The 13,280-nt window shown below is 41.1% G+C and overlaps 1 protein-coding gene across 3 annotated transcripts; it reads left to right on the top strand.

The window, feature by feature from the left end:
- Positions 1 to 4,516: 4,516 nt before the first annotated feature.
- On the top strand, positions 4,517 to 12,967 carry CAPSL (calcyphosine like). Of its 3 annotated transcripts, none has more exons than XM_010725334.3 (6): positions 4,517 to 4,666; positions 6,266 to 6,341; positions 8,069 to 8,205; positions 9,434 to 9,611; positions 10,376 to 10,585; positions 12,839 to 12,967. In XM_010725334.3, the coding sequence occupies exons 3-6, from the start codon at positions 8,069 to 8,071 to the stop codon at positions 12,938 to 12,940; spliced, it is 627 nt and encodes a 208-aa protein (XP_010723636.1). In that variant the 5' UTR covers positions 4,517 to 4,666; positions 6,266 to 6,341; the 3' UTR covers positions 12,941 to 12,967. The 3 variants fall into 3 exon arrangements, with proteins under 3 accessions (XP_010723636.1, XP_019465907.1, XP_010723635.1); XM_019610362.2 differs by having other exon boundaries at positions 6,266 to 6,351; XM_010725333.3 differs by lacking the exon at positions 6,266 to 6,341.
- Positions 12,968 to 13,280: the final 313 nt, after the last annotated feature.

Here is a 13,280-nt window from a genome sequence, read left to right as displayed (position 1 = left end):
GGGGGGGGCTTTTGAAGTAAGATTTGTTGGGGTGAAGCCTTTGGTACCATCATCAGAGAATGAGAGACAACAGCATAGAAAACAACACTAAAATGATTTCAAAATTTCTGAGTGGGAGAAAGCATAGTCCCTTAGGGACTATGATTGTATGTAGCTATTGAAGGGAATTCTGCAACTTTCATTTCACACTGAGAAAATGCCATGAAAAATCTGAATTAAAAAAAAATAGGGTAGGTATTTTGTTTTATTTTAAATGTTGCTTATCAAAAGCTAATGGGAAAGAAAAGCAGCTTTGCATTCCATCAGATCAGTACTCCATGCTGTGGTTGCACACTGCATATTTCTGCTGAACAACAGGAATGTCTGCAGAGCCTCACTATTGCCTCGGGGGCACTGAACTCCCTTGGGCTCACCTTGGGGTGCCAAAGGTGTGTCCATTAATAATGTAGGGAATGCAACCATTCTACTGGAAAATTAACAACTACAGGCTTATGAACTGCTTACATCAAACAGATTTAATTCCACTAAGACTATAAAATAGAATCCTTGAAAAGTGAAGTCTGATGACAAAGGCTGATATTACAAATGTATAGTTGTGATTCCTACATCACATCGTCAAGAAGAAACAAGAAGATGAGAAGAGCACTTAGATTTGTAATTTCTTCTATTCTTGTGTGTAAGCATCAGTTCTATGTAGGCACTTGAGTTGGCTGCCATCAGTGCTCCTTTCAGATGAAAAGTGCTTGAGCCAATTCACACCTCTCTTTCAGCATTGGCTTAGGCCACTCATCCCAACAAACTGGCTGAAAGACATAATCACAGGTTGGCCAGTCTAGTGGCAGGGACACTTTTTGCTGGACCTCTTCAACAGCGTCCCCTCTCACCTTCTAGTCCTCATTCCTCAGTGAGAATGCCATAAAATCGTAAGAGCTACTTGCAATACCAGAAGTAACATGCAGGATGAGGCAACTCATCACTAGTGGTATTCATTGCTGTAAGGTTCTCATGAAGGAAAAATGCACTAATGAGCTCAAGGAGGGACTACAAAGTTCATGGAGAATGGTTCTTTAGATGTGGCTTCCTGCTTAGGATACTGAGAAATGGCTGGTTGCTGGAGGGCAGACGGTGAGGAGATCTATGTTCCCATACCCAATGTTTATACCCCAACCGTGGCTGTTGGTCACTGTACAGATTAAGAGATTGGGCCAGTAGACTTATGAGCTCCCCATGTCAAGGGAAAAAGCACGTGAGCCACATACTGCTGGCACCAAAACTTCTCTAGCACTTGGAGAGAAAGCTCCGGAGAACAAAAAAACATGAATTTTATTTGTCATTTTAAAAATTGTATCACACAGACTGAAGTAAGAGGTTCTGTCAGATCTGCTCCACGGACTGACCAGTGAAACGTTCTCTCACTGGCAGTTAAAGCAGCTTCCCCTATCTGCAGTGTCAAGCTGACACTTTGCCCAGACCCAGAGAAAGAGTTCCAACCCTCTCCTGTATGACTAATGAAATTGCTTCCTTAGCACTTTTCCCCCTAGGACAAATCTTGCCTGCACAATCCTGCATACCGGCTGCCCATCTCAGAGGACCAGGGTACACACTGACTTTTTACATAAAAGCTTTAAAATTTAAATTTTCATTGTTCTGTGTTGGGGGCTAACAATAATTTATTTTTGGTAAACATTAGTTGTTGAGCTTCTCAAACAGCTGAAATACCCTGAATTTGTATTCTCCAGATGAGAAAAGATTTTTAGTAGAATGAATACAAGATTTTGTAACAACTGTCTTTTCTGCGAATCACCTTAGGAAAGCTGTCAAGCAACACATGCCTTTAACAGCAAACTATATCATCTGCTTGTGCTTCTCCAGAGTGAGATGTAGAGGTGGGGTAAGACACAGGACGGGTGAGAAATACTGAGGATGTGTTCCTTGGGAGAGCGTGCAGGCAGGCAGTAGTGCACCAGGGACATGTGGGAGTTGAGCATCACAGCACACACAATAGCCTCAGCTCCAGAGAGCAATCATGAGCACAACTTACAGAGCTGAATGGCTGCCAACCACATGGACATAGGACGTAAAAATATTTTATAAGTTGGGAATTCAATTCAGTATGTTTATAGTTTGCTTCTAAATGGGAATATTTTTCCCTTGGCAGTATCATCTACCATAAGGGTTTCTTTTTTGGTTTGTGTGAAACTTTCTGAGTTTTAATGGCAGAAAAAATCCCCAAAGTCGATACCACATAAATAGTCATCTTTGGTGTACAGTATTCTAATAATAAATCACTTCATGACTATTATTTTTTTTTTTCAAGCTTGTCATGAAAATTAAGCCCTGTGCTCACTCTCCTACCGAGTGCAAATGGACACACTTGTGTTCATACTTCATACTCTCACTTCTAATTGCTGGAGAACTTCTTGGCACCAATATTCACAGATCAGTACAGTACACTCACACTAAGAAACAACACTACTGCAGGTAAACTAATTACAGCAAAATATGCAGGGCCTTTTCTCTTTCCTTTGAGACATTGTACATTTCTTATGTCTTTCTTCCACCTGAAATTCAACAAGAAGTTTGAATTTTTTGAAACTGAACATCAGTAAGATTTGTCTTCTTTGTCAACAATATTAGATCTCGTAGATTGCTGGACTCAGTAGTATTTTCAACCATAAACTGGGCAGAATGAACTGAACAGGCTGTTGAGCATGACAAAAACCAAATGGTTAAGTGTTCAGAGGAGGAGCAATTCCAGAGTTTTGGTGAAACCTTTATCTCCTTTCTGATAAACTCTGAATCATCTGTGCTCTGCTTACAGCTTTGCTTTCAGTAAGCAGATATTAGCATATAAATCTAATCCCAGATTGATGCTGAAACATCTGAAAGAAAATTAATCATTATTCAGATACAGATTCCTAACTCATTAAACAGTATAGCCCATTTTCAGAGAGGTGTGCTGAAGGTAGGTTGAATACCTGCCAGTGTGTGCTCAGACACATAAACTGCTTCCAGTAGAAACAACCAAATATCCATGTGTCAACTTGCCCCTCTGTGTTTCAGAGCCTGCCTTGCTGTGCTAACACATAGGCATCCCAGAACACTGCAAATTCTGCACGCAGAGAACTGTTTGCCTCTGTAAGGATGCTGCCTCGCAAAGATCAAGCTATTGCTAGGAGAACATTCCATCCCCAGCCCCTGCTTTGCCTGCAATGTGGGCAGGCTGTGCTGACATGCTGCCAGGAGTTATGGTTTTCGAATCGGTGACTGATTAAACATGCATTGTTTCCTGGTTGTGCACTGATGTACTGCCAGTTGCCGGATGGGAGATATAAAGAGCACATGAAGCTCTGCACAAGCTGCAGTTCAGTACCAGGAAGTACCTGTTGATGAAAGATAAGCAGCCTGCCAGGATGCAAATAGTAGTGGCCTACAATAATTTCCTGCTCTTATTCGCTCTGGTCTGTGGGCAGCACAGGGCTCTCTCCCCATTTCTCTTGCACTGCTCAGCTGCTCTCACCCTAGGCCCCAGCCATGAACTGAGGGAATACCAGGAGGAAGCACACAGGCTTTGTCACCCCTAAGGAGTCTATCATAAAGACACTAGCTCTTTCTGCAGGTGCCACAGTTTGCCACTGATAATGCTGGTGACCTTTTGCAGGCAGGATTGTTAATAGTGGTGTCAAGATGGAGATAAATTGTCCCTTATTAGGTGAGTGTTTAACCTTTTCCAATTTGCTTCTTCCTGCAGATGAGCGTAGTCTCCCCAAGGGCTCTTGCCACTGCCTGGTCTTCCAAAATGGCAATTAACCAGCAAGAAAAAAATACAGCGGAAATTTCTTTAGATCGAAACACAACTTCCAGACTATTAATCACTTTCTCCTATTATACGTTGAGTGAAAGACTGAACCAGTAAGTCTCTTAGCCCTATCAGCTGTGGAGCAGAGAAACATCACCAAAACATCACCATTTCCATAGCACCCTTAGTATATGTCCTGTGCTTCTGGGAGGAAGGGAGCACAAGCATGCCCAGCCCAAATCCCACCCATGGTTGCAAGTAAGGATTTTCCTTCTGATATCGAACCTAAATCTTCCCTATATTAGCTTAAAACAGTCCCCCTTTGTCCTATCACTATCAAAGCAGGTAAAATGTCACTCCGTCTCATTTATAAGCTCCCTTTAAGTACTGGAAAGCTGCAATGAGATCTCCCAGAGCCTTCCTTTCTTTAGGCTGAGCAAGTCAAGCTGCCTCAGCCTTTCTTCAATGGAAAGGTGCTCTAAGCAACCTTGTAGCCTTTGAATAGCCCCTGCTCAGCGCTACTGGGCAAGGAGGAAGATGAAGGTTTCCATTTAAAATCAGGTTAAGTAAAGGGGTGCCAGCAATTGTCTGGGGAAGCAGCGTCATTGCAGGTTGGGCCTGCTGCAGCACCATTATCACCCTGGAGACTGGCTGGTAAACTCTAGGCCTCCCAAAAAGGAGGGAGGGGAGGAGGGGGGGGCAGCTGGCTGTGTAAACAAGTAAAATGAGAAGGATGAGGAAGCTCTACTGTGAGCCTGAACCTGTGTTCCCTCTGCTTGTTGGGTGAGAGCCTGGGAGCAGCTGGGGCTCCTTGCATTCACAGCCCCGAAACCCAAGTGGTAGCCCACGTGCAGGATAGCATTGCAGGTAAAAAGTTTTCTGTTCTGTTTGCTGGCTTATTATGAGTTTATCTGATCAGCAGAGCTTGGGTCTCAGCCAAGAGCAGCTTATTTTACACACAGATCTATATATGTCATATATATGCATCATATATTTATTTTATATATACATAGATATATACATGTGTGCACAGAATAGCAATGCCACACTTGCCAGAAGGGAGCTGGGTGCTTCTGGGATTGGGCAGAGGCAGAGGGGAGGCTGCAACTTGCTACAGAGGGGTTGGTGGGGTTGGGTGGTGTTGGGAAACCACTTTTTTGTTACATGTTTGGATAGTCAACAAATAGTTGTGCAATTTTCACATTGTAACAATGTAATGAAATTATTAGAAAAAATCCCAAACACATGCAATTAGTTTAAGCTGCTTAAGTTGATCACCAAACTCTGATATCTTTTCTCAAGTATGGTGTGTGACTTGGGATTTTGACCAGGACAGGCACTTTAAGAATGACAGAAATCCAGAGATCAGTGTGGCTTTGTATCTGCCATGCCTGAGTGTTTCTTGGGGAAAATAAGGCTTGAATTTTCCAAGAAAGCTCCTAGGCTCAGCTGAAGAATGATGTGTAAATGAGTGGCACAGAGCCATAATGTCGTTTTGGTTACATCTGTCTCTTTGCAGATGTAAGCTACAGGTGCAAAAGGGATGTAAGAGGATCTGGGTGCTGAACATCCTGAGGTTTTCTGAACCCAATATTTCAGGTTTCATTTCTGTTAGGAAATGCAGTCACTGCAGTTCAGCATGCACAACACAACACTGCCCGTGGAAACAAACAATGCTCAGTGCTGGGACTGCTTGTAGCCAAGCTATGGCAAAACAGGGCTGTCCAGCATTTAATTAACCAGACTCTTTTTCATTTCACAGTGGGATACATCTGATGATCTCAGAAAGTGTAGGAATTATAAATATATAAAATTGCAGTTAAGATCTTTTCTTGTTTTATTTCTGATTATTAATGCATAACACATTTGGAAGGTACATGGTGAATTGTTACAGTCAAAAATTCCTGACCCTCTGTGCAATTATTTCATGTTAGATCCAAAAGAGGGCCTTAGTTAATGAAAACAACTCTTTTTGCAGTGGTTATTCTGTAGATGCCCTATAGTGTGCCCCTGGCACACGCTGTGCTATGTATGTACGTCAGTTCTCTTATTCAGTGCATAGGGAGAGGCAGATAGGTTAAAATCGACCTGCAGGAAGAGCTGCTTGGAGTTAGTAAACAAAAAAGAAACAGAGGACAATAGGTCGGCAAAAGCCTTCAGCCCCCTAGAGAGCACTGACACTGGTGACAAATCCCTCTGGAGTTGTGCTGTTTTGATCTCTTATTGCAGTTAAGTGTTTTGTTCTATCTCCATCTCCAACAATAATATGACGCTGTTGCAAAGAAGAGACAAAACCCAGCCTGCACCTCCGGCTTAGCACTGCACTGCTTAATTGTGTGTAGGCTCTGTAACTCTTGTCCTCTCAGAGCCAGCAGTCAGATCCTGCTCCTGCTGAATAATGTAGATTTTGTCACTTGTGTCTAGCACAGACATGATCACATATTGTACTCGCTCTTTATTTCACAGGACAGACTGCAAAGAGAGGATTTCTTGGAAGAAGCAGTGTATATGGAAAGCAAAATGAAAGCAGAGGAGAGAGAAAGTGAATTGCTGTGAATGTTCCATCCATGCCATGATTCAGGAGCTCTTTTCTTACAGTATTTCTTAAAATGATATTTAGCAGCCTTAGAAGGGTTTATCTGTAGCATTAAAGCAGCTGCCAACAGAAATAAGGAAGTGGCAGACATGCTACTATGGACCAGGCTCATGTTTACATCTTTATATTTGTATATAGAGTATCACTGAGTTGGAAGGGACCCACAAGTATCAAGTCCAACCCCTGGCTCCAACCAGGACCACGCAAAATCCAAACCCAGTGACTGAGAGCAATTATATATATATAAATATATATATATATACACATACATATATATACGTATACACATATATACATTTTTTATATATGGATTATATTTACATATTTATATTTCAGCTTTTCTGTGTTTACTGAATGCAGAGAGAGGATTCTCAAAAACATGCTGCTGTGTGGCAGAGGAAACCAGCACATGTTTAAGAATCATAGAATCCTCATAGATCCATAGAACTAATCCTCAGTTAGGAGAGACACAAAAGGCTCATTGAGTCTAATTCCTTACTCCATATGAGACTACACAAAAGTCAGACATTTCTTGAACTCTGACTGACAACTCAGTGCCACGACTGCTGTCCTGGGGAGCCTGTTCCAGGGTCCTACCATCCTCACACTATAAATAGTTGTGCACGCTATAAATAAATATATGTATAGATACAATATACATGTGAGGTAGTATACAGATACTGAAGGAAAATATGGTTTGTGCAGTATTTATGTAAACTCACTGTATTTTTTATTCTTGCTGGCTAGAAACATCCATTAAAGGACAGGTCATTGTCTGCAGAAAACATTTTTGGCTGCTGACTTCACATAGCTGGAAGGCCTTCCTGGTCACTCATTAATGAGCTCCTGGAAGAACTTTGCTCTTTCTGGATGAAGCAAAAGCTGACAACAATCTCTTTTCTTTCACAATGAATTTCTCAATTATGCTAGAAGTGAAAGCTATTTGGGGGATCAAAAATGTTTTCTCTAATTGTTGGTTTTTTTTGTTTGTTTGTTTTTTTTAAGCCCAGCTGGGGAAGTCTGAAATCAACACACACACCACAATAAGTCATTGTAGCCATTGCTGTATATAAGGAGTGGATACAGTGTATGAGGATAGGGACCTGTGCTCACATATGTTTTCCTTGCCCACATGGGGTTCAGATCCTCTCCCCACAATCAGCACAGAGAACAACATACAGACAAGAAGACAGTCCTCATCCAGAACAATTTGGGTTGAGAACGCTGACTGCCAGACCACAAGACTGAAGAGGTCCAGTGGGGATGCAGGAGGTGCAGTGGCAGCAGTGCTCGCCCCTGCTGTGCTCACCGGCTTTCAGCAAGCTCATACACTGTAGGCCAAGATAACTTTTACCCACACTTTCCCATTTGTATCTGGGTTACAGCTGCAGTGTGGTTGTCTGAGCTCTCCTTTCACATTTGCTAGCCCATGAAGCACAGGTCAAAGCGATCATTTTCACTAGTGAGAAGATAATGAGTAGTTCCTTCAGTAATTTCCTTTTCTTAGTAAACAATTTTATGGAAGGGATATAGGGGGTGGAAAGGAGTCCTCATGAAAGTGCTGCCAGCATCTTACAAGTGAGGGATTTGGGATGCTCTATATTTTAAGACTGGCTTAAATACAATGTGTTGTGTGTAAGAATCCAGTCTATTTGAGAGCCTTTATCTTTCAGATGCCAGGCACAGCAAGGCATGACCGAGAGATGGCAATCCAGGCCAAAAGGAGTCTGTCCAAAACCACTGACCCTGTAGAAAGACTTCGACTGAAGTGCTTAGCAAGAGGGTCTGCAGGCATCAAAGGACTTGGCAAGTGAGTCTAATAAGTCAATTTCTTTGCTAAACCTAATAGTTTTAGCTGCAGGAGGCCCCAGCCACAAGTAGCAAAAGGGGTGGTTATAGGAAAAAAGAGGTAGGCTCTTCACAGAGTATCCAGAGATGGGGTGAGAGTCAAGTTGATATGAAGGAAATTCCAGATGAATATGTGGAAAAGCTATTTCACCATAAGCATGGTTAAGCGTTAGAAAATACTGCGGAACTTCCATCTTTGGAATATTCCAAAACCCATCTGGACAAAGCACTGAGAAAACTTGCTCAGCTTTGAATTTAACACTGCTTTCAGTGTAAGGCTGCATGAGACACTTCCAGATGTCTTGTTCAACCTGAATTATCCTCTATTTCTATATTTAAAGATACAAAATCTCATATCTTTGTTGAAATTCTGGCTCTGCTGAGTTGTGCAATAGAAATCTTCACTGCTCCCATGAAGTACAGCTGTGATTTGCATGCCTTGTGCAGTTGTTTGCATGTGGAAAGCACAGTACTCCACTGTGATCTCTTGTTTCATGTGAGAAGTGAATACCCAAGATACTCTGGACTAGATCTGGAGAAGAAATTAGGGATTTTCATCCCATTCAGCTTGCTCTTTTTCTGCCTCTGCCCAAATTTTAAGGACCAACTTTGGTCCTCAAACTCTTCACCGTCAAGATTTGAATTCCTTGCTTCTGCAATAAGAACTCCTTAACCATTCAGGCAAACCTTGCTCTTCGGCCAGCAGCAGGCTGAGCAGGATCTAGAACCCATGTTTGCCACTTCTGACACAAATGCCATAACCCACAGAGCCTTGCTTTGGGAGACAGGGCTGACTTGCTCACCTGGTGAAGCACTGGGGATCATGAATCCCTCAAAGGAAAGTGCTTTCCCAAAATCCATAATGCCTGCCATAGAGAGAAGTGGAATGTGAAATGTCCTTGCATTCCTGAGCCATGACTGCCCTTGTTTAATGGTCTGTCAACTGCCTAGATTATGGGGGGCACCCAGACCCTTCTGTAGACAACCCAGCCTAGGGAGGGGGAACTGGGCTGTGCCCTGAAACCCCCTCCTTGTCCCACTTAACCACAAGAGGGACCACACAAGACCACCTGAAACTTCAGCAACATGCATTAATCTTTGACAGTACCGTTCTCCAGCTCAGTGATAAACCTTTGCAGTGTCCTCTAAATTCTCCTTTCTGTTCTCCTCAATTTGCATATCTTCCACAGAGTATTTCAGATTATGGATGATGATAACAGCAGGACCCTTGATTTCAAAGAATTTGTGAAAGGATTAAATGATTATGCTATGATGATAGACAAGGAAGAAGCACAAGAGATTTTCCAGATATTTGATAAAGATGGCAGTGGAACAATTGATTTTGATGAATTTCTTGTTACACTGAGAGTAAGTATGGGAATTTATGTCACTACTGCATTAAATTTGTCTTGATTTCTCATTAGCTAAACTTGATTAGAACTAGTGAATCACAGCACTATAGTTAATGACTAATTAGTAATTAGCAAAATCTATAGATGTACTCTATGTGTCTGTAATTCTTGAGATGTTAAAATATTCCATTTTCATCTAAATATGTGAAAAAGAAAATTGCCACAAATAACCTGTCTATGGTTGGAAGAGCCTCACACATAATTGCAATTTATTGGCAAAGCCTAAGCCTCCTAATAAACAAATGGTTACGATAGATCATTATGAATTGCTGTCTTGATTTGGGTACATCAGTTCCTATACTGTAGTCTGAATACATATATATTTTAACCTGTAAACTTACCTAAGCATCATCTTATACTGTATCTCCTCCTCATAACATCAGCTAGACTTCTGGGGCTACAGAGAGACTGTTTCTGGTTGAAGCCTCTACTCTGCGAAAGTCTCAACCATTAAGAAAGAAAATAATTAGTGCTTACTGATGATATAAATATTTGAAATTGGTAGAAATATTCTAGAAAGCATTTTCTCTCTTTTCTTCCATTGACTATCCTACCGATAGGCAATAATTAACCTCTATCAAACCACTTTTTTGATGATATATTGCTCTTCCTATATCATGGGCAACGTAATTTGTCAACATCTTGTTATTCCATGGGCCTTGAATGATTTTTTGTTCCTATATTTTTACTACAGAATATTAATCTGTTGATTCTTTACAGCCTCCAATGTCAAATGCCAGAAAAGAGATCATCATGCAGGCATTTAGGAAGTTAGATAAAACTGGAGATGGTGTCATCACAATTGAAGACTTACGGGGGGTGTATAATGCAAAGCACCATCCCAAATACCAAAACGGAGACTGGACAGAAGATCAAGTTTTTAGGGCCTTTTTGGATAATTTTGATTCACCTTATGACAAAGATGGAAAGGTAAGTGAAACACCTGATGTAAGGCCATGAAATCACCAGTTGACTCACAATTTGAGTTAAATTATTAAATGTACTAGGTACCATTTGGAACTATAGCCACTACCAAACATTCATTTATGTCACATACATGGAGTACAGTAAAATGTAATCTCTGAGTAGAACTGTTCGTGCATCTTGCTGAGTCACTGAGAGGAAAGGGGTTTGGCAGAAGGTGAAAAGATGGGTGTGTGATTTCATTTGTGAGCTTGTAGCTTCTAGGGATCTATTTTCATATATTATTTCTTCAAACTATCCCACTCAATTGCTAATTTTCAAAATCCACAGAAATAGGAGGAACTTTTACTTTTTAGGGGAAAAAAACTAAGATCCAGCTCAAAAGCAGGTATCCTAATAGTTGAAGTACTTAACAGTTAGCGCTTCTCTAGCGCCTGTAAATGCTATGATGCTTTACTTGAAAGTCAGTCTGTAATAGTGACAGATTTATCCACAGGGTGTTGGTGAAAGGGAAGCTTTTCTGGGCAGCCTGTGCCAGTGCCTCACCACTACTTGAGTAAAGAATTTCTTCCTTATATCACATGTACATCTTCTCTCTTTTAGTTTAAAGCCATTCCTCCTTGTCCTACCACTATTAGACCATGTGAAAATAGCTCCCCTTCCAGTTTATAAGTTTCTGTTAAGTAGTGAAAGTACAGTCAGGACTCCCTGGAACATTCTCTTCTCCAAACTAAGCCTGTCTTCATAGCAGAGGTACTCTAGCCCTGTGACCATCTTTGTTGCCTCTTCTGGTTCTGCTCCAACAGCTCCACCTCTTTCCCTTGCTCGGAGCCCCAGTCCTGGATGCAGTACTACAGATGGGGCCTCATGAGGGCAGAGCAGAAGGAAACAATCCGCTCTGTCTCTTTGCTGCCACTCCTCTATTGATGCATCCAGAGTACTGCTGGCCATCCAGGCTGCAAAAACACAAATAGGCAGGCTTCCAATAGGCAGGTTCTCAGCTGATTGAGAGGCGATTGCTTTTATTTCCCTTGGGAAACACTTTTCACTTGGTAGAGCTGAATTTCAAACCTTTTTCTACTTTGGCACTTTCAGAAATACCACTGTGTGAATTGTCCCTTTCCTGCAGCTCTGGTGATATATAGCAAACCCCAGCAAAATATTCCCACTTTTTGTGCCAAGATCATAAATGAATACATTAAACAAGATGTGTTCTCAGATTGATCCTTGATAAACTGAATGCTTCCAATAGGCTTCACCAATGCCTAGTTTCTCAAAAATACCATAGTGTTTGACCTTAAAGAAAAGTTACTCTGATATCTCATGTCTTGTTCAACAATCCTGATGCTAGTTAGCTCATCAGATTGCAGTTTCTTCTGAGAACTGTCTGTCAGCTCCCTGTGCCAGAATCGGAGGTCACTAATGGCCCCTTTATGAACTGAGGACACCAAAAGGCTTTCATCTGAAATGCCTCAAGGCTAAGTATTTGCTATGAAGGTCCTCTTCATTGTGATCTTGCTGGATAACTCTGAAACAGACATGATCAGGGAAGTTTGTGTTCATTTGTAGTGTTAGGACAGGCTGTGGCTTTACTGCTTCTGTTTGCAACACTTTGCTTAGCTCTGAAATACACTATACTATTATAATATAGGAGCAAATATTTTGCTGTGTCATGTTTTATTCAAAGAATGATCCCTATGGTTCAAGAGTTATGATATCACAAGAGATATGTAACATTTTCATCCTCCAAATACCTATTAAATACATTAAAATCTCAGTATTTGAAAATATTTTTGATTCTTTAAATGAGACTTGTGTGGAGCACCAACATTTTCTCTCTGTTGAAGGAGTGTAAAGCTCCTATCTGTCTCTGGGTTGCACCAGAACCCCAATCTACTTTCATTAATGATAATGCAAAGAACGAGGTGATAGCATTCTTGAAAAAAAAAATCAGATTAAAACATTTGTCTTCATGGGCAGCACTGATTTTAACTTTAGTTCCTGATGAGATTAATTTAACTGTGCACATTTAATCTGCACCCAAGTGTTCTTGAAGGAGCTCTTATTTCTGATAGAGAAATGAACTCTACAAATTTTCACTGTCTTAATTTCTCCTGTTGGGTTCCTTTTCACTATGAACAATGCAAAATGGCAGGTATTGGGTTTTGTTTACGTTTTTTTTCCCAGTATTTGGTTTTAACTTACTCTACTTTGAAAAAATACATATTTATTTTTCTGTTTTAAATTCTCCTGTCCCAGGTCACAACAGAAGAATTCATGAACTACTATGCAGGAGTCAGCGCCTCAATAGACACCGATGTCTATTTTATCGTCATGATGAAGAATGCTTGGAAACTCTGATTGTATGATTAAATGAATGAGACTTTATTTTGTAGGTTCCCATGATTAAGTGTATGCAAACAACATGCTCATTTTCCAAAATAGCAACTTCCCGTAACTTGCCAATTACATTCAATCTACAGAAGCAATTCCCAGATGCTTTGTTAGGTTGAGCCTCATGGGATGGACTGCACAAACAGAGAGCAGATCTGGCATTCAACCACTATGCAGATCTGTCTCTTTTTTACCTGCATCCCTGATACATCTTCTCTTCCCTGAGACAAGCTGCTTTTTTCAAATGTCACAGTTTTTCCCCCTCCATCTCTGTTGAGCAAAGGATGCAAGAGGAGGAAAATGAGAT

The sequence above is a fragment of the Meleagris gallopavo genome, chromosome Z, assembly GCF_000146605.3.
Source record: "Meleagris gallopavo isolate NT-WF06-2002-E0010 breed Aviagen turkey brand Nicholas breeding stock chromosome Z, Turkey_5.1, whole genome shotgun sequence".
NCBI lineage: Eukaryota > Metazoa > Chordata > Aves > Galliformes > Phasianidae > Meleagris > Meleagris gallopavo.
The sequence above is the reverse complement of the archived record's forward strand: the minus strand, read 5'-3'. Positions and strand labels throughout refer to the sequence as shown.

Bases quoted from the DNA above. Each gene is read 5' to 3' on its own strand.
- CAPSL (XM_010725333.3), top strand. From the start codon at position 8,069: ATGCCAGGCACAGCAAGGCATGACCGAGAGATGGCAATCCAGGCCAAA. The intron at 9,612-10,375 runs GTAAGTATGGGA...GATTCTTTACAG, and splicing joins AATTTCTTGTTACACTGAGA to CCTCCAATGTCAAATGCCAG. The intron at 10,586-12,838 runs GTAAGTGAAACA...CTCCTGTCCCAG, and splicing joins CTTATGACAAAGATGGAAAG to GTCACAACAGAAGAATTCAT.